Source organism: Eublepharis macularius, chromosome 2 (genome assembly GCF_028583425.1).
Source record: "Eublepharis macularius isolate TG4126 chromosome 2, MPM_Emac_v1.0, whole genome shotgun sequence".
In the NCBI taxonomy this organism is placed as follows: domain Eukaryota; kingdom Metazoa; phylum Chordata; class Lepidosauria; order Squamata; family Eublepharidae; genus Eublepharis; species Eublepharis macularius.
The window spans coordinates 361204-384676 of record NC_072791.1 but is presented as its reverse complement, the minus strand read 5'-3'; the positions used below and the strand labels follow the sequence as shown (position 1 = coordinate 384676).

Genomic DNA, 23473 nt, shown 5'->3' with positions numbered 1-23473 from the left:
AGGCATGGCTGTGTCTCGACTCTGATCTTTTGTTTTCTCAGTGACTCTACTGGATAGTATAAATATGTGAAACGTTCTCACCCAAAGCGTGCGCCAAAAGTCTTGTTTATTGTTGGGAGGGGGAAGGAGCAAATGTGCGAGTTAAGAGGAGGGATTTTCCCCCATGTCACTATGCCTGTCAATGCTGCTCTTACTGCTTGGATGCTTACCTTGCTTCTGAGTAATCCTATGGACATATATATGGAAATGATTTGATTTCTGAAAAAGACCATTTAACCAAGAGCTTGTACTTCGTGTTGCCATGGTACAGGGACCTGTCCGCCATGTCCTGTCATCTGTAGCCTCACAACCCTCTCCTTTTCTCAGGTGCTGACGTGTCCCAGTGCAGGATTCACAGACCTGGCTGAGATCGTGTCTCGCATTGAGCCTGCCAAGAGCTACGTGTCAGATGGCTATGTAGATGGTGAGTGCCACTCGTGGAAGGGTTTGAACTCCTGTATGTGGGAAGCCTCGGCTCCAGTCCCTGTGTGGCAGCAGACCAGGATTTTTCCATAGAGACGCTTTTGTAGTCATTCTCAGCACGCCTGACACACCCAGTCCTCTGGGGACTGTCCCAATCGCCGTGTCCATCACTGCCAGCAAGAAAGGCTTGGCGAGGTGAATGCAAAGCCAGGCAGGGCGGTTGCTGCCACACAACGGCTCCAAACAGGGGCTTTGCGCTGGAGAGCCAGGCTTGGGGGGGGGGGAGGGTTTAGAGATCCCTGCTGAGCCATGATGGTCTCTGAGTGGCCCCTTCGGCCAAGCAGGTATTTCATAGTGTGCTACCACACAGAGGGTTGTCGTGGGGCTACAACGCTGTTGTTCCGAGGCCAAACATTACGAGTCACATTAGCCGTTTGACCACTGTTGTAAACAACGGCATGTTTCATTCCCTCTCCCCTATCCAGCATGTCTAGCACAGCTTCCTTACGGCACAGCACTGTAGTTTTCGCCACCTTGCTTGACATCATTTCCTACTGCTGGAGGCCCCAGAAATATTTATCTATATTTAGTTATTTTTAACCTGTTTTTCTCCTCAGGGGGAATTAAAAGTGGCATATGATTTAAATAAACAAACAATAAAACCAAAAAGAGAACAAGAACAAAAACTCAGCAGGCCTAGCGGATTGGAGGGAGGTGTCCAGTGGGGTGCCGCAGGGCTCGGTTTTGGGCCCGGTACTTTTCAATATTTTTATCAGTGATCTGGAGGAAGGGGTAAATGGGCTACCCATTAAATTTGCTGATGATACCAAATTGGGAAGAGTGGCAAACACCCAAGAAGACTCTGGAGAAGTGGGCAGTTGTGAACAGGATGCAATTCAACATATTTAAGTGCACAGTATTACATCTGGGCCACAAAAATGTGAAGCACAAATACAGGATGGAGGATACACTTCTGGGTAATAGTGTATGCGAAGGAGATCTTGGGGTAAGAGTGGACTGTAAGCTAAATATGAGCAGTCAGTGTGATGCGGTGGCAAAAAAGGCAAACTCAGTCTTGGGTTGGATCAAAAGGGCCATAGCGTCGAAATCGCAGGAGGTCATAGCCCCTCTCTATACTGCCTTGGTCAGGCCACACCTGGAGTATTGTGTGCAGTTCTGGAGGCCTCACTTCAAAAAGGATGTGGACAAAATCAAGAGGGTGCAGAGGAGAGCGACGAGGATGATCAGGGGTCTGGAGACTGAGCCCTACGAGGAAAGGCTGAGGGCCTTGGGAATGTTTAGTTTGGAGGAGGTTGAGGGGGGACATGATTGCTCTCTTTAAATATTTGAAAGGCTGTCATTTGGAGGAGGGCAAGGAGCTGTTCCAGTTGGCAGCAGAGGGTAGGACGCGAAGCAATGGGCTAAAACTACATGCACAAAGGTACCAGCTGGATATTAGGAAAAACTTTTTCTCGGTCAGAGTTGTTCAAAGGTGGAATCAGCTGCTTTGGGAGGTGGTGAGCTCCCCTTCAGTGGCAGTTTTCAAGGAGAGGCTGGATGAATATTGGTCAGGGATGCTTTAGACTCATCCCTGCATTGGGCAGGGGGTTGGACTAGAAGGTCTGTGTGGCCCCTTCCAACTCTGTGATTCTGTAAAAACTGAGGGCCAGAGGCCCTTTGGCTCCTGCCAAAAGACACCTCCGGCCACTTCTAGACTTTAATACCAGCAACAGGGATGGAGATAGAAACTAAGCCCGGATCTCCCACAGCTGGTTGTTCTGTTCCCAAGATTTTCCATCCCTTTCAGCCATGCTGTGGATGGACTTGCAAGCCCCGTGTGAGGCCGGAAGACCTTGCAGCTGTCCCAGGTTTTCATTCTACAATGCTGCCCATTTCCCTCCCTTCTTGGGTGCTACTAAAAACAAACTGGGTCATTGCTGCGGCCACCAGCAGCCCAGAACGTCTCCCCTGCTGGCCAGAGTTGGACATCCAGCGCTCTGTGCCTGCGTTGCCATTTAGAGGCTCTGCCTAGTTTCCACGTCTCCCACTCTGCTCCTTCAAGCTCGTATGGGAGTGATTTATCGCACTTCCACAGCTTCAAGCTGTCACACTCCAGGGATGGTGAGTTTACCTACTTGCCCCTCTGTTTTACCACCCTTCAGGTAGCAAAAACAAAAAAGCATGACAGCGATCATGCTTCAAGCATTCAAATGATAAGAAGGTTTAATTAACAAAAAGTAAAAGAGTTTACCTGGTGTGTTCAAGCATCAGGCTTAGAAGAGATATAAGGAAACGGTGAAAAGACACCATCTTCTTACCCTTCTCTCGGCACTTACCCAAACTGTGTCTAACTGGGATAGGCCAGTCCTGCTTGAAGTTATGGCATTTGGAAGTCCATCATTATCTTAGTTTCCAGAGTTGGGACTTTTGCCCCTTGTCCGTCACCTTGTGGAGAAGATGCAGTCCCCAGGTGAAGACTTATGCCATCATGGCTTGTGCCCATCCAAGGAGAAGATCAAGATGGGAGGGAAGAAGCTGCATCCCAACGTCCCCCGGGAATTTATGATTGGGAGCCCACCCTCCCCCCCCCTCTTCCGGGGTCATTCAGACCTTCCTGCGCCAAGAGGGGAAGGGTCTCACCTTCTTGCTGTCCACAGCTGTGACCCTGGAGGTGCGGCATTCTAGCAGGCCTTTCCGCAGGGTGGATCCACAACAGAGAAAGCACACACTTGTGGACAGTTGTTGCTCTTGAGAGCTTCATCGTTTTATTGTGGAGACAGACATAGCAAGTGCTGTGTAGGTTGACTGAAGAGCTCACCTGTGTGCAGTTGCATGCGCACACACTCACAAACTGTTCAACATGAGAGAGGGGGCACCTGATGAGGCACCTGCAGAAATGTACGGGGATCGCGGGGCAGGAGACGATCAGCGGGGCTGGTGCCGAGGGAAGGGTGCTGCTTTGTGAACATCCGGAGTCATCCCGGGGTGACGAAATGTCTCTTTGCCCACCAAGCAGGGGAGGAATCGGATTACCTGACTGAGTACGAGGAGGACGGAATCGATGCCACGCAGGAGGAGGAAGGGCAGGAGCTGCTCTTTGCTCCGGCCGAGCAGAATGCCGCCTTTGAAACGGTAAGGTTTGCCCGGGGTTTTGATGGCGCCCTGTGTTTGGTTTCTTCACAAGTAGTTACATTGTTTTGTTCCCTTGTAGCCTGTTATATTATTAGCCACCTTGAATCTAAGGGGATACAAATATTTAAATAAATAATAGCTATGCAGGTCAGGAGGGTATAATGAAGAACATTTCTTAGACATGGTGTCACTTACGGTCTCTAGAACACATTTTTATTTCTTGAGATGCCTGCGCCCTGCTTTTCTCCCCAGTGGGGGCCCAAAGGGGCTTCCGGCGCCATTCTTCCCTCCTCCTCCTCGTCCTCACAACAAAAACCCCGTTAGAGAGGCCGAGGGAGTGATTGGCCCAAGGCTGCCCAGCGAGCTTCCGTGGCAGAGCAGGGATTCAGACCTGGGCTTCCCAGCTCCTAGAAAGACGCTCTAGCCACTGCACTGCGCTGCTGCAGGAGGTGCGTGCACCGTATCCATGGGCCAAGAAACAGTTAACTCCACCTCCTCCCATGCCCTTTCCCCCTTTGGAAACGAGCCCCCGGTCTGCTTTTAGCCATGGTCGGGGGAAAGGCAAGGACTTCCACGGTGCCTGCATCTTCCTTGCTCCCCAGTGCTGGGGGCCTGTTTCTCTCCCTCCCGTGGCCTTGCTGTATGTCTGTGGAATCTCTTAGTGGCTGCTGCAGACGTGTCAGTTCTCAGGGACAGGAATCTGTTAGGGAGGCTGGTAAGGTTTCTGCTGTCTGTTGCCCTCACCGGACCATGACTCAGTTATAAACAGCGTCCAGGCCCAGGAAAAGGGAAATACGCCCTCCGCTCCGTTGGAGCTGCAGGGATCACAGCAGTTCCAATGCACAGTGAAGGTCACCCTGAGTCTGTCTCGTAGGGTCTGCCTCTCTCCCTGCCTTCCTCCAGTTCCTCTCAAGCCCACCTTTCCCCCAAAGCCTTTGATGCGCACCTCGTCCTCTGAAACACGATCCCTGTGCAGGGAGGGGAATGCTGGCTCACCAGAGAGTTGGGCGGGAAGAGAGCGGGCAGGCAAAGGGGCTCCGTGAGCAGAGGCGACACAGGCCAGGCCTGCCCAGAGGGCTGCGTTTCGCGTGTCCGTTTGATTTCCGGCTGCAGTTCTCTACTGTACCTTCTAAGTGGCTCACAGCACCACGCCTTCTGTTCTTTCAGGATGAGGAGAAGAGCCTTCGACACCGCCGAGAGGCCTCCCAAGATCCTTCTGGTCCTCTAGGCCCTGCTACACTTTGAGGAATGTGTTTACGGAGCTGGAGAAATGGACAGACTGTGTCCAAACCTCGTCCTCCCCATAGAGGCCACCACATTGGTGGTGCGGAAGCAAGGAGTCCTGCATGTCTCACACTTGGTCCTCTGCTTCTCTCCGGCTGAGTAGGACATTCTCAGGACTCTACTACGCTCTTTTAGCTCCAGCTGCAGCTCCTGGCACGTGCTGCAGAGTGCCGCAAAGGGAACAGGGTGCCACACGCCCACAGCAGTGCCCAGGAGGCCCCGTGGAAAAGGCTGCGGAGAGACTCTGGGGCCATCAGGCTTTCGGAGCTGGAGCTCCTTCTCTAGGACTGGCCGGCAGCTGCATGACATGCCCTGTTGGGGGGAGGGAGGGGGGAGGCTGGGAGTTCCCCACTGAGGACACGGAGCTTCCCTCTACCAAGCCAGACCCTTGGCCCATCAAGGTCCGTGTTGTTCACGCTGGCGGGCGCCAGCTCTCTCTACAGGGTCTCAGGAAGGAGTCTTTCACATCACCAACCACGTTTCAGGGGAGACGCTGCCTGGGATTGAGCCTGGGACCACCTGCACGTTAAGAAGACGCCCCTACCCCTGGTGTGCTGGGACACGTCGGGATCTTGTCCGCTCCCATTCAGGAAGCTGCTGTCAGTTTCAGCCAGACAGGTTTGGGCGCTCTGGCTAGCCGGGATGGGGCCTTAACCCATTGCACGAGCCAAAGCAAAGGGAATAACAAAAGGCTTTCCCACCCCAGCCGTTAGCAGTGTAAACGCCGCTTCTCAATACAGTGTTGGAAAACAGGTCGGATAACTTATTCTGCTCTAAGCGGTCCCAGCATTTCTTGGCTTTGTGTTGCTTACTTGCCAGAGGGTTCAGACTGCAGCCACACCGTGAATGTTAAAGGTTTTTTTTTTTATTGATAAAACAAACTATTCTCAGTTAATGAGATAAAAAAGAGAGACCCCGCTTGTGGGTGGCTTACGAAAGATGCCAGAGAGGCCTTACAGGGAAGGAGCAGAGAGTCAGGGTGGGACAGGCAAGCCTGAGGCAGGTCCTGAGAGCCGAGCCGAGGGGTCCCCCTCCAGCCCGGCAGGCCAGCGCATGGGTAGGCTGTCCAGGCTGCCGTGCTGAGCAAAGGCAGCCCCACACACACGAGCGGAGGATGTGGCTGAGGCATCGATGCTGCAGGAGGCCACAGGGCGCGCCGTGGTGGAAGAGAGTAGCTGTCCGGGCATGCTTGGCTGTGCTCAGGTTTTCTTTTTTTGTATTGCACCTTTCTGCATTCAGGACAGGAACAAAAAGGAAATAAGCAATAAATGCAGTATCTAATATAAGACAGTATCCGTTTTTTAGAAAAACAGCTCAGATAGTTAAAAACGGTATTTTTACAGAAGACCTAAGTAATGGCACATAACATGAACCTTTTTAGCAAGAGCCCACCTCTGATAAAGTGGACTCTGGATCACTAACGTTTAGGCCACAATAGGTTTTCTGGTATTTAAGGTGCGCAAGCATGCTTCTTTGGCTGCATCAGATGAACACAACTGATCCCATTAGGATTAATGTCCAAAAAACCTCTCCATTTGAAGCAGCAATAGCTCGGAAGCCACACCGTCCAGATTAAAAAGAGAGACTTTACAACCTCCGCAGAAACTCAGCAGATATGTTGACTCTTTGGGAAAGTGGTGGGAGGATGCGCAAGGGTGGCATAAGGGGGAAGAGTTGGCCAGTGTGGGTAGTAGACGTGGTATTCCGTATGGCACTACGGGGAGACGTGGGAAGCTGCTGTTGGCGTCAGCAGGCATTGGGGTGACTTTTTGGGGGAGGGCCTGCAGTATCCCCCTTGAACAGAAGAAGGACTATTCCCTCCGTTTCGCAGTCCCAACAGGATATTTTTGTCAAGGCACTGCTGGCGCTGGGCTAGCTGACTGGTGAGTGTCTTTTTGGCCCTCCACGGTATCCGCAGAACTCTCCTCCAGCACCACATTTCAAATGAATCAATTTTCTTCCTGTCGGCTTTCTTCACTTTCCGACTTTCACATCCATGCATAGTAATGGGGAATACCATAGTTTGGATTATCTTGATCTTGGTCCTTCGAGAGACATCCTTAAGGATCTGTTCTAGTTCCCTCAAGGCTGCTCTCCCAAGTCTCAATCTCCTGATTTCTGATTTTGCAGTCTCTTTTTTTGGTTGATGATTGAGCCAAGGAATGGAAAATCTTGAACCATTTCAATTTCCTCATTGTCAGCTTTAAAATTGTGTAATTCTTCAGTAGTCATTACTTTCATCATCTTGATGTTCAGTTGTAATTCTGCTTTGGCGCTTTCTACTTTAACCTTCATTAGTCGTTTCAAATCTTCATTATTTTCTGGCAGTAACGTGGTGTCATCTGCATATCTCAAATTCTTAATATTCTTTCCACCAATTTTCACTCCACCTTCTAAATCTATAAATAAGAGGAGGATTTTGCGCCCCAGATGACAAGAGAATGCCACAGGGGCAAAACGACCCCTTAGACCTGTTAGAGATTATGAATTTTATATATTTAGTTTAGTAACTTAGCAGAGTAATATAGCAGAACAATTTAGTCAGAAGTGTTTAAACCTTTACAAACGTGCATTAATTAATCCTCAGACAAAATTCATAGAAAGATAGAACTTACAGTTTATTGTAGCAGATTTCTTCCATAGCAATATCTTCTGGTAATAACAAGGGAAAGATCCTATTCGAAAGAGTTACATTCTCTAGGCTAATACCACGGCCTGAAACTAGGCAGCGAGGCTGTAGGTGCGGGTCTGTGGACAAAGAGAAGGGCTCCATGAGGAGCATGGTGGCTTCACATCCTTTCTCTTTTTGCAAGACCATGAGGGAAGGTGTGAGATCTCCCAAGAGGCACAGAGGCAAGAGAGGAGGAGTCAGGAGGCGTTCCCACCTTAGACAAGAGAGTGGCAGATTGCTAGACTTATACATTACGTTCAAAGAGACATGCAGCGCCCCCCAGTGTCCAAAGGCAGGGTGAGTCGCCTATTCCAACAAGACCCTTGGTCTTTTCACTTGAAATGAAGGATTTGCACGGCTAGCGTTGGTCTTTAGCTGCTGGAGCCCAACCAGAATGGACTTCACCCCCTTCATCCCACCCAGTCCCTGCCTCTCTCCTCTCTGCTGCCACTACAGGCCACTGCTGGGGTTGCAGTCCCTCAGCCTGAACTGGACTCTCTTTAGGAGTACCAGAATCCTCCCCCCCCCCCCGCTCTGCCTGCGTGAAAGGAAGGACAGAAACTTAGATGTCTCACTTGCTAGAGGTTTTCCCAACCATGCAAGCGCTCTTTTACCTTAGTAAGCACAAACCCAGATCATGAGGTTTTGTTTGTTGCTGCAGAGACCCAAATGACTCCAATTCCAGAAAAAATAATTTTTTGTTGTGAGGAATATAGCACTCTTCCCCCCAAAAAACTAGTCGATCAGCTTGAAAATACATCATCTGAGCAAAGGAAAATCAAATATCTAGAAATGTGGCCTGTTTCCTTAGCTCTAACATCTCTGTGGTGATAAATATACCAGTTCCCAACTCTGGGTTGGGAAATTCCTGGAACCTTGGGAGAGAAGGGGGCAAAGCAGGGAGAGAAGGCCACAGAACCCAACCTCTGACGCTGCTGTCTTCTCCCAGGGAGCAGATCTCTGTGGCCTGGAGATTAGTTCCAGGGAAAATCCAGGCCCCAACTGGAGGTTGGCAACCCCAGTTCCAGATTGGTTCCGATTAAGATCTTCCTGGTTACTTTCTCCCTAGGGCTGGTCCCCTGTCCTCAGACCGCGTGCTGGTGTAGGGCCACTCTCTTGAGCACGTCCCTCTTGCATGGCTGCTTCTCTCTCAAGTTCTCCATGGCTGCCCTGAAGGACTCCTAACAATGGCTGCCCCCCCTTAAAGGCAGAGCTTCCTCTTCCCAGCAGCACCCTTGACCAAGTAGGCCAGGGTGTGGAGAGCAAGGAACTTCATTGTGGCCTACAAGCAACAACTCTCGGCTGCCTTTGCAGGTTGCGTTCCTTATGGTGCACTGCTTTATTGCCCCCTTCTCAGGGTGGAACTTGGAAAGGGAGAGGAGGGAGTCTAACTCTTGACAGGGTACTTTTGCTTGCAGTTTGAATTTAACCTCTGAGCATTCACAGAGTGTAATCCCGCATTCACAAAGCAAAGTGGAAAATTCAGGTAATTCTCACATGGGAGAAGTGCCGTTTCATCACAGGCACTAATGGGAATATCACCTGCCCTGAAATGTCTGTATACGGTCAGGGGCCCTCTAAGTGGACCACCTTTGCCTTGCGTTGGATCTTGATAAAGTGAGTCCTCTTCACAGAACATAATTGTGAGAGGAAGAAATAGGAGTGATTTGAAGTAAAGAATATGTAACCCAGCTCACCCTGGTGCATTCTAAATGATGTGCGTTCTAAAAGATGTTACAATCAAAATATTTGGATGCAGGCATTAGAAAAATGTAAGTGTCTGGCCCATGTGCATCTTGAAACACAAAAGTTACGGACTTCAGTAGAAGCTTGAGGGTTGGAGAAAATATCAAAAAGGCTATAATTATATGTTAATATTCTGCCAGCTGAGTGAAAGGACACCCAGGAGACAAGTCGCTGGCCAAGAGCACTTTGGGGGCAGCTGGAGTCTGCTGAACATCAGAGGAGGACCCTAGAACTGCCCGTAATGGGGAAGGATCCGCCAGAGACTCCCGCGTGGAATAGGTAGGGGTGCTGACTATGGAAAGTAGTATGAGGAGGAGGCCCAGGAATCTGGCCGACTGACAAACAACCCTGAGAGACAAGAAAGTCGTATCAGGCAAACTGAGGAGCCAAGTCACAGAATCACAGAGTTGGAAGGGGCCACACAGACCTTCTAGTCCAACCCCCTGCCCAGTGCAGGATGAGCCTAAAGCCGGACCCTGGCAAATAGTCATCCAGCCTCTTCTTGAAAACTGCCAGTGAAGGGAAAGTCAAGCAATATCAGACTTTCAGATAAAATTTCCAGACTCTGGATTCATTTTTATTTATAGAATCTGCCCTTCATTTGCACATGCATTGAATTCCTGCAGATAATAGCAAAATGCCTTTAAAACGGCCCCAGAAATTAAACTTTTCATATCCCTTCACCCTGAAATTTATCTTATTCAAAACCGGCCCCTTTTTCACACATCCAGTAGAGGGCAGTGTTGACCTGTCCTGGGAAAGATGCGGTGGCAGGTGGTGGCGCACCCGTGCACCTGCGCCACTTCCTCTTCGTGCTCACCAACCTTCGTCTCCTGTAAAGTCAGCCTGTCCTCTTGCTCACAGAATAAGGGGCTCGAGGGCATGTCTGTCAGCCCTTATTGTTGATTTCTACTATGAAGAGATTCCCAAAGCAAATTACTCCAGAGGTCTCTGGCCCTTGTCAATTCATGCTCCCTGCAGACAACCTCTACAGAACATGTTTCACAGATGTACGATTTTCAAATGACTAAAATCCACTTTGCTTCAAGGTAGATTCCATCTTCTCCTGGGCATTCCAGGTTCCTTGGGGCAGGGTGTTGCCAGGGCGACGTTAACAAGCTCTGGCTGGTCGATCTCCTGGTGCCCCCCTGGGCTTTGGCTCAGAGGCCCAAGAAGGACTCCCGGCTTCCGCTCCCTTCCCTGGCCCCCTCCTCTTCTCCTCCCCCCTCACTCCCCCTTCCCCTCCAGTGTTCCAAACCCAGGGGAACTGTTGCCCGGAGGAGCTGCTGCTACTTCCGTGCTGTCAACAGGCCCAAGTGCTGCAGCCTTCCCCAGCAGAGTCTCTTCTCCCCCCTTAAGGGTCATAGGTGCCCTTTATAACATGGACTGAAAGTGGATCTGGTTCATCCCAGAACTGCACTGCGAGGTAGGCCAGCGAGTTGATCATCCCAAATTGAGTATGTGTGTGGGGTGGGGTGGAGGGATGCTTGCTGAAATGCTTCCTGCTGGCAGTGAGGGGCCTGGGAGAAGCGGGGGGCCCTGGGGGTTCAGCTGCCCCCTCCTCTGCCACTGGCATCGCATGAGGCCGAGGTCCGTGATCTGTGGCGGTGTTCATTTCCCAAGGAGATGTTCAGCCGGTCAGGATTTTAAAACCCCAGAAATGACTGTTTTAAGGGGCACATTGAGTGGCCTTGGTGCACGTTTGCTTTTTTAAATAAAGCCTTTTACTTCATAGCTAAAGGACAAGCCTACTGAAATATACAGTAGAATAAAACAAGTGATGGCCTATGAGGAGTCCCAGGGGAAGGGAAACCCCCGTTCTCCTTCACTGCCACTGCTCAGCACCCCTGCCCCACACCTGCTGCCCCACCTGCTGCTTCCCAGCCCCCTCCTGCCCACTCCCCCCCCCCAGCTCCCCCCTCCTGCCCACCTGTGCTGTTCACCTCCCTTCGGCTGCCCTTCCTGCTCATTCCTTCCCCTGCACCACCACCCTCCCATTGTGGGTACGAGAGGGGGAAGCTGGCAGGAGGGGGAGGGAGCAGCAGCAGGCAGCTTCTGCTCACAGGCTCGGGATGGCCGTTGGCACCCCCTTGTTATTGGGCCACCCAGCCCTAAGCCCTTTGGATCGCTACAGCTACCCCTGAACTGCAGCACGGTGGCTGGCAATCGCTGTGCATGCTCAGATGTCATCTGAACCTCAAGGGAGTTGCCTCCCCCACACATTGAACACTCTGGGTTTATTTTGTAGCCTCGTGGGGAGGCCCTGGGTTTGCAGAACATGACAGCCATAGCGGCCCCATTTTTACCTGCAGAGGGGCAAGCCCTTGGCTTTGAGAGAGAAGAGTGACTGGAGCAAATGGGTGGTTAGCCCTTCCAGCCTGGAAAAAGTTCCTGCAGTCCAGGAAAGGGCTCGGCTTCGTGATAGAGATCTGGACAGTCTACAGTCAGTTATGCTCAGAAGTGGCTTCAGCATCTGTACTTTTCTAGGCAGCCTTCTAAGCACTGTGAGGCCTGCCACCGGCAACAGAGACCGTCCAAGATCTTTTCGCTTTCGGATGCCTTGGGAGGGGAAACGCCGTCACATACTGAGAGGCTTTCCTTCCTGCACCCTCTTTTCCCCACGGGCTGGTGCTCAGATGCTTCTCCGTTCTGCCTTGCTGTCCCTGCGGCCTGGCGCCCATCGTCTGCTCCGTTGTGCTTCCATGAGCACTGCTACTGGCACATTCCAGCTGCAGCAGCCTCTCAACTACCGAGCTGGTGCCCGCGTCCAGCCTTTGGATGGGAACCACAGCGAGGAACTGTATGAACCAGCAACTGGTAATTGCCTCCAAGGGAGATGTGCTGGGGGATGTGCAGTCCAGGGAGGGCGGCCAAGGGACAGACTCGGGACAGCCTGCCTCATCCCTTGCCAGAGTTCAGGCAGCAGCAGCAGGTGGCTTAGGAATCCCCCACAGGAGTTCTTGTTGTATTTATTTGGTACTACTATTGTGCTGATGAGGCAACGCTTGGGCTTAGATCTGCCAGAGATTTCCATTCACCCACTGAGTGCAACTTACTTTCCTCTCACTTTTAACTGTGGGGGCCAGTGGCTCAGAACCTCGGAGATGGGGGACGGGGGGGGGGGGGAAGAGGCACCTGCTTTTCCCTACACCATTTTTCTGAGCCCAGTCACTTGCTTCATTTTGGAGCATAACATGCATAGAATCATGAGCCTAGTCAGTCCTGCTCAGACTTTAAGGAAAGCAAGCGCAGTCCAGAAGACCCAGACTCGACTCACTGAAAAACATCTTGTATAGTTTGGCCCTGAGATATTCTTAAAAGCATGTAGGTTATACCTGGTGAACTCTCGGGAGCTTCAGTGATTGCAAAATAGAATTGTTTCTTTTTGTGTATTTTTGGAGAATGTGGTTTTTAGTAGTAGTGGTCACCTGCAAATACGATACATTATGCTAAACAATTGCATAATAAAGAGCACAACTGCAGAATGTCAGGTTCTGGCAGTTAGATCCCAATAGTATTTCACACCAGACACTTCAGCGCAAGGGTTAAAGTTGCTTTATTTGAGATACATCAGTTCAGTGCACACTGATGACTGTAAAATTGGCAGAAGTGAAGTGGGTATGAAGGGTCAGGTTAGTTATAGGGAAAGTTCCCGCCTTTAGGACAGGGATGGATTCTGCAGGGAGGGGGGAAGGGTGAGGAGCCTGGGAAAGAAAAAGAAAGAAAGAAAAGAAAAGAAAGAAAGAAAGAAAGAAAGAAAGAAAGAAAGAAAGAAAGAAAGAAAGAAAGAAGTCACATTTAACTCCCAGACTTCGCCTGGCCTCCAAGGCCATTCTCCAGCCTGCTCCAGAAGTGAAAGTAGCCAACTGCGAGATGAAGGAAGCAGCTCCAAGCCTAGCCGCAAGAGGCATGACACATGCTTTCATTTTATCCGTACAAAGCACAACATACACTTACTGTATTCTCAGAGGATCAGCATCATATGCAGAACACTTTCATGACAGATATGTTGGCAGGCATACCTGACATACTGCCTCCCCCAAGGCCCTCCCCCTGTCATGAAGGACCTGGTTTTTCAGGGTAGGTTCTGTGGAATTCACGTACAAGTCTAGGGGCCTTTACATCTGAAGGCCTCCTTTACCCACTCCACGTTGCTTTCATCAAAATGCACCCATAGGATCAGGTAAAACAAATGTCCCCTCTTCATGTCAGAGTCCAGAATTTCTTCAACTTCGTAGTGTGGTTGGCCGTCTACCAGCAGAGCGGGGGAGGGAACCCTAACCCTAACAATGTAACAGTATATAGACAGTTATTTAAAGGTACAGTGACCAATTATACAAAAGCAGCTCTTAACCGATACAAAGGGGGGAAAAATATAATGATGCAACAACAGTTATTCACAAAATATACACTCTGTCTCCAGTTGGAGTAATCTATGAGAGAAATCCAACAGGGAACACTGCCATAAGGCTAGGGAATTGAGAGTATCGGTCCTGTATGTATTGGAAACAAGTTCCCTGTTGGATTCCTCTCGTAGATTACTCATGATATCTTTTGCCCTCTTTGTATCGGTTAAGAGCTGCTTTTGTATAATTGGTCACTGAACCTTTAAATAACTCTATATACTGTTACATTGTTAGGGAGCCTTATGGCTTCGTTCTGCTATTTCTAAACTCTGCATATTTTGTTAACAGCTGTTGTAGTATTAGGATCGTTTTACCTGGTTTGTATCAGTTTAAGAGCTGCTATTACGTCATTGATTACTGTACCTTTAAACGGCTGTGTGTACAGTGCTGCACTGATGGGGGAGTCTTACGGCCTTGCTCCGTCGGATTCCACCAACTGGTTGATGTGTTTGTATACTGTGAGAGACCAGTGAGTACTTTCCAATAAGGGTTGAGGATGTTTTTATTAGTTATAGACCATTTGTATGATATTAATATTTTTATTATAGTTTATGGAAGTATGCCCATGCGGAAGTCTAGCGTACGAAATGGGAATTGAGACTCAGCTGGCCAAAGACCCGTAGGCTGTTCTTGAAGAGTCTTTACAGCTCCGTTTCCATCTGGAGGACGGTCTGCCCTCTGCAAAATGGAAATATGGAAATATGAACTGTGAATTTTGATTGCTCTTGTTCTTCCACCAGTTGGCACATGTATATTGTTATTTATCTCTATGGATGATTTGGTTCTTGATTGATGGTTGTTGTAACTGTATTGTATTACTTGGGTATTGAGAATTGCATGACTTATATTTTGCACTTTGCAAAATTTTGGATATACTTAAATTGTGTATACATTTTTGGTTCTACCTCCTTGATTTTGTAGTTGCCTTAAAATGTGAGGTTCTGGCAGTTAGATCCCAATAATACTTCACACCAGACACTTCAGTGCAAGGGTTAAAGTTGCTTTATTAGAGACCCATCAGCTCAGTGCACAGACTACTGTAAAATTGGCAGAAGTGAAGTGGGTATGAAGGGTCAGGTTAGTTGTAGGGAAAGTTCCCGCCTTTAGGATAGGGATGGTTAGGATTCTGCAGGGAGGGGGGAAGGGTGAGGAGCCTGGGAAAGAAAGAAAGAAAGAAAGAAAGAAGTCACATTTAACTCCCAGACTTCGCCTGGCCTCCAAGGCCATTCTCCAGCCTGCTCCAGAAGTGAAAGTAGCCAACTGCGAGATCAAGGAAGCAGCTCCAAGCCTAGCTGCAAGAGGCATGACACATGCTTTCATTTTATCCGTACAAAGCACAACATACACTTACTGTATTCTCAGAGGATCAGCATCATATGCAGAACACTTTCATGACAGATACGTTGGCAGGCATATCTGACACAGAATTCTGTTTTTCTTCATGCCAAATCTAAATTATCTTGTCACAGAATGTTGGTTGTAGTTTTAAGTATAGTACCTGGCTGTGTGAAGTCCTCTTTCCTTGTTCTCTCTGGGTCATTTTTCAAACTGTAAGGGAGCATTCAGAGATAGCAGGAATAAATGTAAATAAATGCACTGATGCATATGGCATTATGCGGCTGTGAGAGCCCAGAGGTCCAGCACACAGTTCCTGTGAGCTGTACTCACAGAAGTGTCTGTTGTCATTCAGAAGTCTACAAACCATAGAACTTGACTTTCATTTTTCTTCCACAGGCCGTGTTATTGGCAAGTGTCTATTCTCTGGTGAGAAGGAGGTGGACCTGGCTGTGCAGAGCGCCCAGGCTGCCTTTAAAGTATGGAGTCAGAAATCGGGCATGGAGCGGGGCAATGCGCTCTGGGAGGCTGCCAGTCTCATCCGGGTAGGTAGTCAAAGTGCAGGGCCCGCCCAGGTTTCTGGGAGTCTGTGTTGGAAGCGCTTGCTATTTTCACAACCAGCTGTCCGCTGTCGGGTTCTGACAGGTAGATCTTAATGACTTCACTGCATGAGTCCAGAACTGCATGAGTTAAAGCTTTATTGATAATCCACAAGTTCAGCAATCCTGTACAGCTACTCAGTACAGCTACTTTGCCAGGAATAAGGAAACCCACGCCAAGCCTATACTATAGCCCAATGTCCACCCCCTTAACTGCCTGTGTTCTAAGTCCCCACTTCCCACCCCCCATGTGTAAAGCAACAAGCAGAGCAAAGCAACTAGGAAGGAAGGTGTAGAAAGTTCAGGAGCTCCAAGGTTAAGTATCCATGACAGCGGTTCTTCTCCAGCAGACAGACCGATTAGCTTTCCCGGGACCGGGAGAAAGTTCAAACAGCATTAGAGTCCCAGCCCTTCACACCGGCTTTTAGCAGAAGCATGACAGGGGATGCCAAGACCCTGACATCCACAAAGTTTGGCTTAGTTGACTAGCTAAACATTATTTGCAGTTGTCCTCAATCCCTCCAGATGTTTGAATTCTCCGTTGTCTGCAGAGAATTCCAAGGAGGGGGGAGTCCATCTTTTATGTTGCACAGGACTTTGCAGCAGCAGCAGAACCCATGAGAGGGGCCACTTCTGCCTTCTCAAGACGCCTTCCTTCCCTTGAGGACTTCCGGCATGCAGAGGGTGCCCAGAGCGAACTCGTGAGAGTAGCCCAGTCTTTGCTCTCTCTCTTCCTGCCAGGCAGCTCGGCAGAGGCAGGCATCAGTCCCCCTTGCATCTTCCTGCTTCCCCAGGAAGTCTGGTCTGTTCAGGTGGGGGGGGGTAACACCTGACCTTCAGCACCCGCAGGACGAGGAGGGGAAGGGGAGCTTCATCCATGGAAGAGGAGGTTGCCAGGGCTGGAGCGATCGTTGCCACAGGCAACCGTGATTTTAGACCCCCCCCCCTCGTTGTAACACTATGTGAAAATAGATATTCTGTCAGCATCTTCAGGTAATCAAATGACTTTTGCTCAGAATAGATACTGCAGGCCCTGTGATGACTTTCTCTCCCCCTACAGCCCCTGGTGGGATTAGCTTTGCATATATCCTGAAGCTCCAAACAGGGCTTATGGCATTTCTGCTCTATTGTCTGCAATCCAGTTGCACTTCTAAAATAAAATAAATAATGATGGATAAAGAAGAATCAATATGAACTGCATTATTAGAAACTTTTTTGCACCCTCAGGTCCCTCCAAGAAATTTTATGGTGTAAACCTAATCAGCGTCCAAAGCAAATTAATAATAATATCTTTTTGTTAAATCTACTTAAAATCTGGGATAAATATAGACTAATAACAATAACATTCAATTTACATACTGCCCTTCAGGACAACTTAATACCCACTCAGAGCAGTTTATAAAGTATGTTATTATTATCCTCACAACAAAACACCCTGTGAGGTGGGTGGGGCTGAGAGAGCTCCGAGAGAGCTGTGACCGGCCCAAGGTCACCCAGCTGGCTTCAAGTGGAGGAATGAGGAATCAAACCCGGCTCTCCAGATTAGAGTCCCGTGCTCTTAACCACTACACCAAACTGACGAAAACTAACCCCTAATATATCACGTCACACAACTTTATTATCAAAACAGTGGTTCCCTCCAGGAAATAAAATATTGTCTCATAATCAATGGAAATTACTTGATAACATAGAACTAATTGATATAACATCACATAGAAGTTTACTAGCTAAAAACGAATTAGAAAATAAATTAAACAACACTATTCCTCGGTTTACCTATCTTCAATTGTCAGACATGGCAAATCAAATCAAACTATTGGATATAATAAACACCCCTAAAACAATATTTAAAGAAATACTAGAAAACATTGGCACGAAAAATAAAGGAATCATTTCTAAAAAGTATAAACTTATTATAAATATTAACAAACCCAAACTATTTAATTATCAAAGTAAATGGCAACAAGACTGTGAAACAAACATTACACAAGATCAATGGCAAGAAGTCTGGTCCTCTGATTTATTTAAAACTCAAGCAATAAATACAAAGCTTCAGACATTTAAAATCATGACATGTTGGTATTTAACACCAAAAAAACTAGGTGCAATCTTTTCAACCACATCTCCTCTTTGTTGGAAAAAAATGTGGCAATATTGCGTCATATCCTCACTGGTGGTGGCAATGCCCCATAATTAATATATTTTGAAAAGAAGTCTGAGATCAAATTGAACATATTACAGGTTATAAAATTCCACCAAACCCTCAATCTTCCTAAATTTATGGCAAGATACAAGAATCCCAGCACTAAGATGTGATTTAAAAAACAGTTTATTAGTGGTATCCAAGACATTAATAGCATCACATTGGAATATACAATTATCTCCTACAATAAATCAATGGTTTTCAAAAGTTTGGGACCAATTTCTTATTGAAAAAATAATAGATAATGGTTGTTGTGGGTTTTCCGGGCTGTATTGCTGTGGTCTTGGCATTGTAGTTCCTGATGTTTCGCCAGCAGCTGTGGCTGGCATCTTCAGAGGTGTAGCACCAAAAGACAGAGATCTCTCAGTGTCACAGGGAGATCTCTGTCTTTTGGTGCTACACCTCTGAAGATGCCAGCCACAGCTGCTGGCGAAACATCAGGAACTACAATGCCAAGACCACGGCAATACAGCCCGGAAAACCCACAACCACCATCGTTCTCCGGCCGTGAAAGCCTTCGACAATACAATAATAGATAACTTACAACAAAAAACACATCTTCAAATGTATCACAATGCTTTGACAAATTGTGGCCGTTCTTTGATTATATTTACAGTAAGGATATACAACCCCCAGACTTGTTCTATCAAAGTATACTCCCACTTTTAGATATCAATAAGATAACCGACTATATATAATAAGAACATAAGAGGAGCCATGTTGGATCAGGCCAATGGCCCTTCCAGTCCAACACTCTGTGTCACACAGTAGCCAAAAACCAGGTGTCCTCAGGAGGTCAGCCAGTGGGGAAGGGACGCTAGAAGCCCTCCCACTGATTGCCCCCCAAACACCAAGAATACAGAGCATCACTGCCCTAGACAGAGAGTTCTATAATGTATATAGTTATTAGAATTGTTAATAAGCTATGCATTGTACTTTATAAGTAATGTTATACTTGTAAATTTATTGTACATTTATGTTTTAAAATAAAAATATGACTTAAAAAAATAACCATGACGGAAGAGGTGTACTAGCAGAAAAGTACTTGCCTGGTGGCCAGTAATGAAGGACCCTGCCTCCTCTCTAAATAGGCCTGCTCTGCCTGGCTGAACCAACCTGGTTAGTGCCAGTCTTAGTCTGCCTGTCTTACTGAGACCGAAGGGGGGCAGAATCAGCAGCCAGAAGGTTCACTGAGCAAATGCGGGATGGTCAACGATTAGGACTGTAATGATTCCAAGTAAATGGGTGCCTGTGTCTTTAAATGCTTGGTGTGAGCTAGGTGAAGAGTGGGGTGAAGGAGAGGGATGAGTGAGTGATGTGATTGGTTGATGACTGAGAGGGTGGGCGGAGCGAATGCAGTTTGAGACTGGGAGGGCAGAGAGAAAGGTGGCAGTCAGAGGAAGGCAGGCTGGCTGTGTGCTGCTGCCTGAGTACGTTGAAGTGTTTTATGAGAGAAATATGACCTGTGTGGATCCTGAACTGAGCCTGTTTGTGAAAGGACACTCAGTCAGGGAAAGGGAGGCCAGCTGTGTGCTGCCTGAGTACGTTGAAGTGTTTTATGAGAGAAATATGACCTGTGTGGAACCTGAACTGAGCCTGTTTGTGAAAGGACACTCAGTCAGGGAAAGGGAGGCCGGCTGTGTGCTGCCTGAGTACGTTGAAGTGTTTTATGAGAGAAATATGACCTGTGTGGAACCTGAACTGAGCCTGTTTGTGAAAGGACACTCAGTCAGGGAAAGGGAGGCCAGCTGTGGGCTGCCTGAGTACGTTGAAGTGTTTTATGAGAGAAATATGACCTGTGTGGAACCTGAACTGAGCCTGTTTGTGAAAGGACACTCAGTCAGGGAAAGGGAGGCCAGCTGTGTGCTGCCTGAGTACGTTGAAGTGTTTTATGAGAGAAATATGACCTGTGTGGAACCTGAACTGAGCCTGTTTGTGAAAGGACACTCAGTCAGGGAAAGGGAGGCCGGCTGTGTGCTACTGCCTGAGTATATGGAAATCTTTATGAGAGAAATATGACCTGTGTGGACCCTGAACTGAGCATGTCTGTGAAAGGACACTCAGTCAGGGAAAGAGAGGCCGGCTGTGTGCTGCCTGAGTACGTTGAAGTGTTTTATGAGAGAAATATGACCTGTGTGGAACCTGAACTGAGCCTGTTTGTGAAAGGACACTCAGTCAGGGAAAGGGAGGCCAGCTGTGTGCTGCCTGAGTACGTTGAAGTGTTTTATGAGAGAAATATGACCTGTGTGGAACCTGAACTGAGCCTGTTTGTGAAAGGACACTCAGTCAGGGAAAGGGAGGCCAGCTGTGTGCTGCCTGAGTACGTTGAAGTGTTTTATGAGAGAAATATGACCTGTGTGGAACCTGAACTGAGCCTGTTTGTGAAAGGACACTCAGTCAGGGAAAGGGAGGCCGGCTGTGTGCTACTGCCTGAGTATATGGAAATCTTTATGAGAGAAATATGACCTGTGTGGACCCTGAACTGAGCATGTCTGTGAAAGGACACTCAGTCAGGGAAAGAGAGGCCGGCTGTGTGCTGCCTGAGTACGTTGAAGTGTTTTATGAGAGAAATATGACCTGTGTGGAACCTGAACTGAGCCTGTTTGTGAAAGGACACTCAGTCAGGGAAAGGGAGGCCAGCTGTGTGCTGCCTGAGTACGTTGAAGTGTTTTATGAGAGAAATATGACCTGTGTGGAACCTGAACTGAGCCTGTTTGTGAAAGGACACTCAGTCAGGGAAAGGGAGGCCGGCTGTGTGCTACTGCCTGAGTATATGGAAATCTTTATGAGAGAAATATGACCTGTGTGGACCCTGAACTGAGCATGTCTGTGAAAGGACACTCAGTCAGGGAAAGAGAGGCCGGCTGTGTGCTGCCTGAGTACGTTGAAGTGTTTTATGAGAGAAATATGACCTGTGTGGAACCTGAACTGAGCCTGTTTGTGAAAGGACACTCAGTCAGGGAAAGGGAGGCCAGCTGTGTGCTGCCTGAGTACGTTGAAGTGTTTTATGAGAGAAATATGACCTGTGTGGAACCTGAACTGAGCCTGTTTGTGAAAGGACACTCAGTCAGGGAAAGGGAGGCCGGCTGTGTGCTACTGCCTGAGTATATGGAAATCTTTATGAGAGAAATATGACCTGTGTGGACCCTGAACTGAGCATGTCTGTGAAAGGACACTCAGTCAGGGAAAGAGAGGCCGGCTGTGTGCTGCCTGAGTACGTTGAAGTGTTTTATGAGAGAAATATGACCTGTGTGGAACCTGAACTGAGCCTGTTTGTGAAAGGACACTCAGTCAGGGAAAGGGAGGCCAGCTGTGTGCTGCCTGAGTACGTTGAAGTGTTTTATGAGAGAAATATGACCTGTGTGGAACCTGAACTGAGCCTGTTTGTGAAAGGACACTCAGTCAGGGAAAGGGAGGCCAGCTGTGGGCTGCCTGAGTACGTTGAAGTGTTTTATGAGAGAAATATGACCTGTGTGGAACCTGAACTGAGCCTGTTTGTGAAAGGACACTCAGTCAGGGAAAGGGAGGCCAGCTGTGTGCTGCCTGAGTACGTTGAAGTGTTTTATGAGAGAAATATGACCTGTGTGGAACCTGAACTGAGCCTGTTTGTGAAAGGACACTCAGTCAGGGAAAGGGAGGCCAGCTGTGGGCTGCCTGAGTACGTTGAAGTGTTTTATGAGAGAAATATGACCTGTGTGGAACCTGAACTGAGCCTGTTTGTGAAAGGACACTCAGTCAGGGAAAGGGAGGCCAGCTGTGTGCTGCCTGAGTACGTTGAAGTGTTTTATGAGAGAAATATGACCTGTGTGGAACCTGAACTGAGCCTGTTTGTGAAAGGACACTCAGTCAGGGAAAGGGAGGCCGGCTGTGTGCTACTGCCTGAGTATATGGAAATCTTTATGAGAGAAATATGACCTGTGTGGACCCTGAACTGAGCATGTCTGTGAAAGGACACTCAGTCAGGGAAAGAGAGGCCGGCTGTGTGCTGCCTGAGTACGTTGAAGTGTTTTATGAGAGAAATATGACCTGTGTGGAACCTGAACTGAGCCTGTTTGTGAAAGGACACTCAGTCAGGGAAAGGGAGGCCAGCTGTGTGCTGCCTGAGTACGTTGAAGTGTTTTATGAGAGAAATATGACCTGTGTGGAACCTGAACTGAGCCTGTTTGTGAAAGGACACTCAGTCAGGGAAAGGGAGGCCGGCTGTGTGCTGCCTGAGTACGTTGAAGTGTTTTATGAGAGAAATATGACCTGTGTGGAACCTGAACTGAGCCTGTTTGTGAAAGGACACTCAGTCAGGGAAAGGGAGGCCGGCTGTGTGCTACTGCCTGAGTATATGGAAATCTTTATGAGAGAAATATGACCTGTGTGGACCCTGAACTGAGCATGTCTGTGAAAGGACACTCAGTCAGGGAAAGAGAGGCCGGCTGTGTGCTGCCTGAGTACGTTGAAGTGTTTTATGAGAGAAATATGACCTGTGTGGAACCTGAACTGAGCCTGTTTGTGAAAGGACACTCAGTCAGGGAAAGGGAGGCCAGCTGTGTGCTGCCTGAGTACGTTGAAGTGTTTTATGAGAGAAATATGACCTGTGTGGAACCTGAACTGAGCCTGTTTGTGAAAGGACACTCAGTCAGGGAAAGGGAGGCCAGCTGTGGGCTGCCTGAGTACGTTGAAGTGTTTTATGAGAGAAATATGACCTGTGTGGAACCTGAACTGAGCCTGTTTGTGAAAGGACACTCAGTCAGGGAAAGGGAGGCCGGCTGTGTGCTACTGCCTGAGTATATGGAAATCTTTATGAGAGAAATATGACCTGTGTGGACCCTGAACTGAGCATGTCTGTGAAAGGACACTCAGTCAGGGAAAGAGAGGCCGGCTGTGTGCTGCCTGAGTACGTTGAAGTGTTTTATGAGAGAAATATGACCTGTGTGGAACCTGAACTGAGCCTGTTTGTGAAAGGACACTCAGTCAGGGAAAGGGAGGCCAGCTGTGTGCTGCCTGAGTACGTTGAAGTGTTTTATGAGAGAAATATGACCTGTGTGGAACCTGAACTGAGCCTGTTTGTGAAAGGACACTCAGTCAGGGAAAGGGAGGCCGGCTGTGTGCTGCCTGAGTACGTTGAAGTGTTTTATGAGAGAAATATGACCTGTGTGGAACCTGAACTGAGCCTGTTTGTGAAAGGACACTCAGTCAGGGAAAGGGAGGCCAGCTGTGGGCTGCCTGAGGAGTTTTAAGCATTTCTGTGAGACAAATACTGAGTTAGAGAAAGAGGCTAACTGTGTGTGAAGCCTTAGAAGAGATCTGTGTGAATGAGAGTAAATGAAGCAACTTTAAGAACTAAGAACTACTTTTATGAAACCAATACGCTTCTTGAAAAATAAACATTTATTTTGTTTTGTTATATCCCAGAGTAGCTGTCATTGTTATATCCCATTCCTATCCTCAGGGCCACATAGAACCACGAAGGAGCCTGACGCTTAAACACGTTACCAAAGGGAAAACTTAAATAAAATACCTTGGAATATAGTATTCCTGGTGGCAGCAAACTACCCAGAGGGTGTTAAGGGAAAGATAAAAGGAAAAATCTAGCCAAAAGAAAGTAAAGGTCATAACAGGGACATTCAGTGAACAGACACAATAG

General features: G+C 48.2%; 2 protein-coding genes across 5 annotated transcripts in view; both read left to right on the top strand.

The window, feature by feature from the left end:
* LOC129324899 (patatin-like phospholipase domain-containing protein 6) overlaps positions 1–5630 on the top strand; it is a 74564-nt gene extending 68934 nt beyond the window's left edge. For all 4 annotated transcript variants that reach the window (XM_054972345.1, XM_054972343.1, XM_054972344.1 and 1 more), the window contains 3 exons: positions 367–463; positions 3479–3594; positions 4762–5630. In XM_054972345.1, coding sequence (XP_054828320.1) covers positions 367–463; positions 3479–3594; positions 4762–4839 — 291 coding nt within the window. In that variant the 3' untranslated portion in view covers positions 4840–5630. The remainder of the gene's footprint in view (positions 1–366; positions 464–3478; positions 3595–4761) is intronic.
* Positions 5631–11931: 6301 nt separating this feature from the next.
* Positions 11932–23473, top strand: part of LOC129324901 (4-trimethylaminobutyraldehyde dehydrogenase-like) — a 29689-nt gene continuing 18147 nt past the window's right edge. Inside the window, exons 1-2 of the mRNA XM_054972346.1 lie at positions 11932–12112; positions 15436–15581. Of these exons, the coding sequence (XP_054828321.1) occupies positions 11932–12112; positions 15436–15581 (327 nt within the window). The remainder of the gene's footprint in view (positions 12113–15435; positions 15582–23473) is intronic.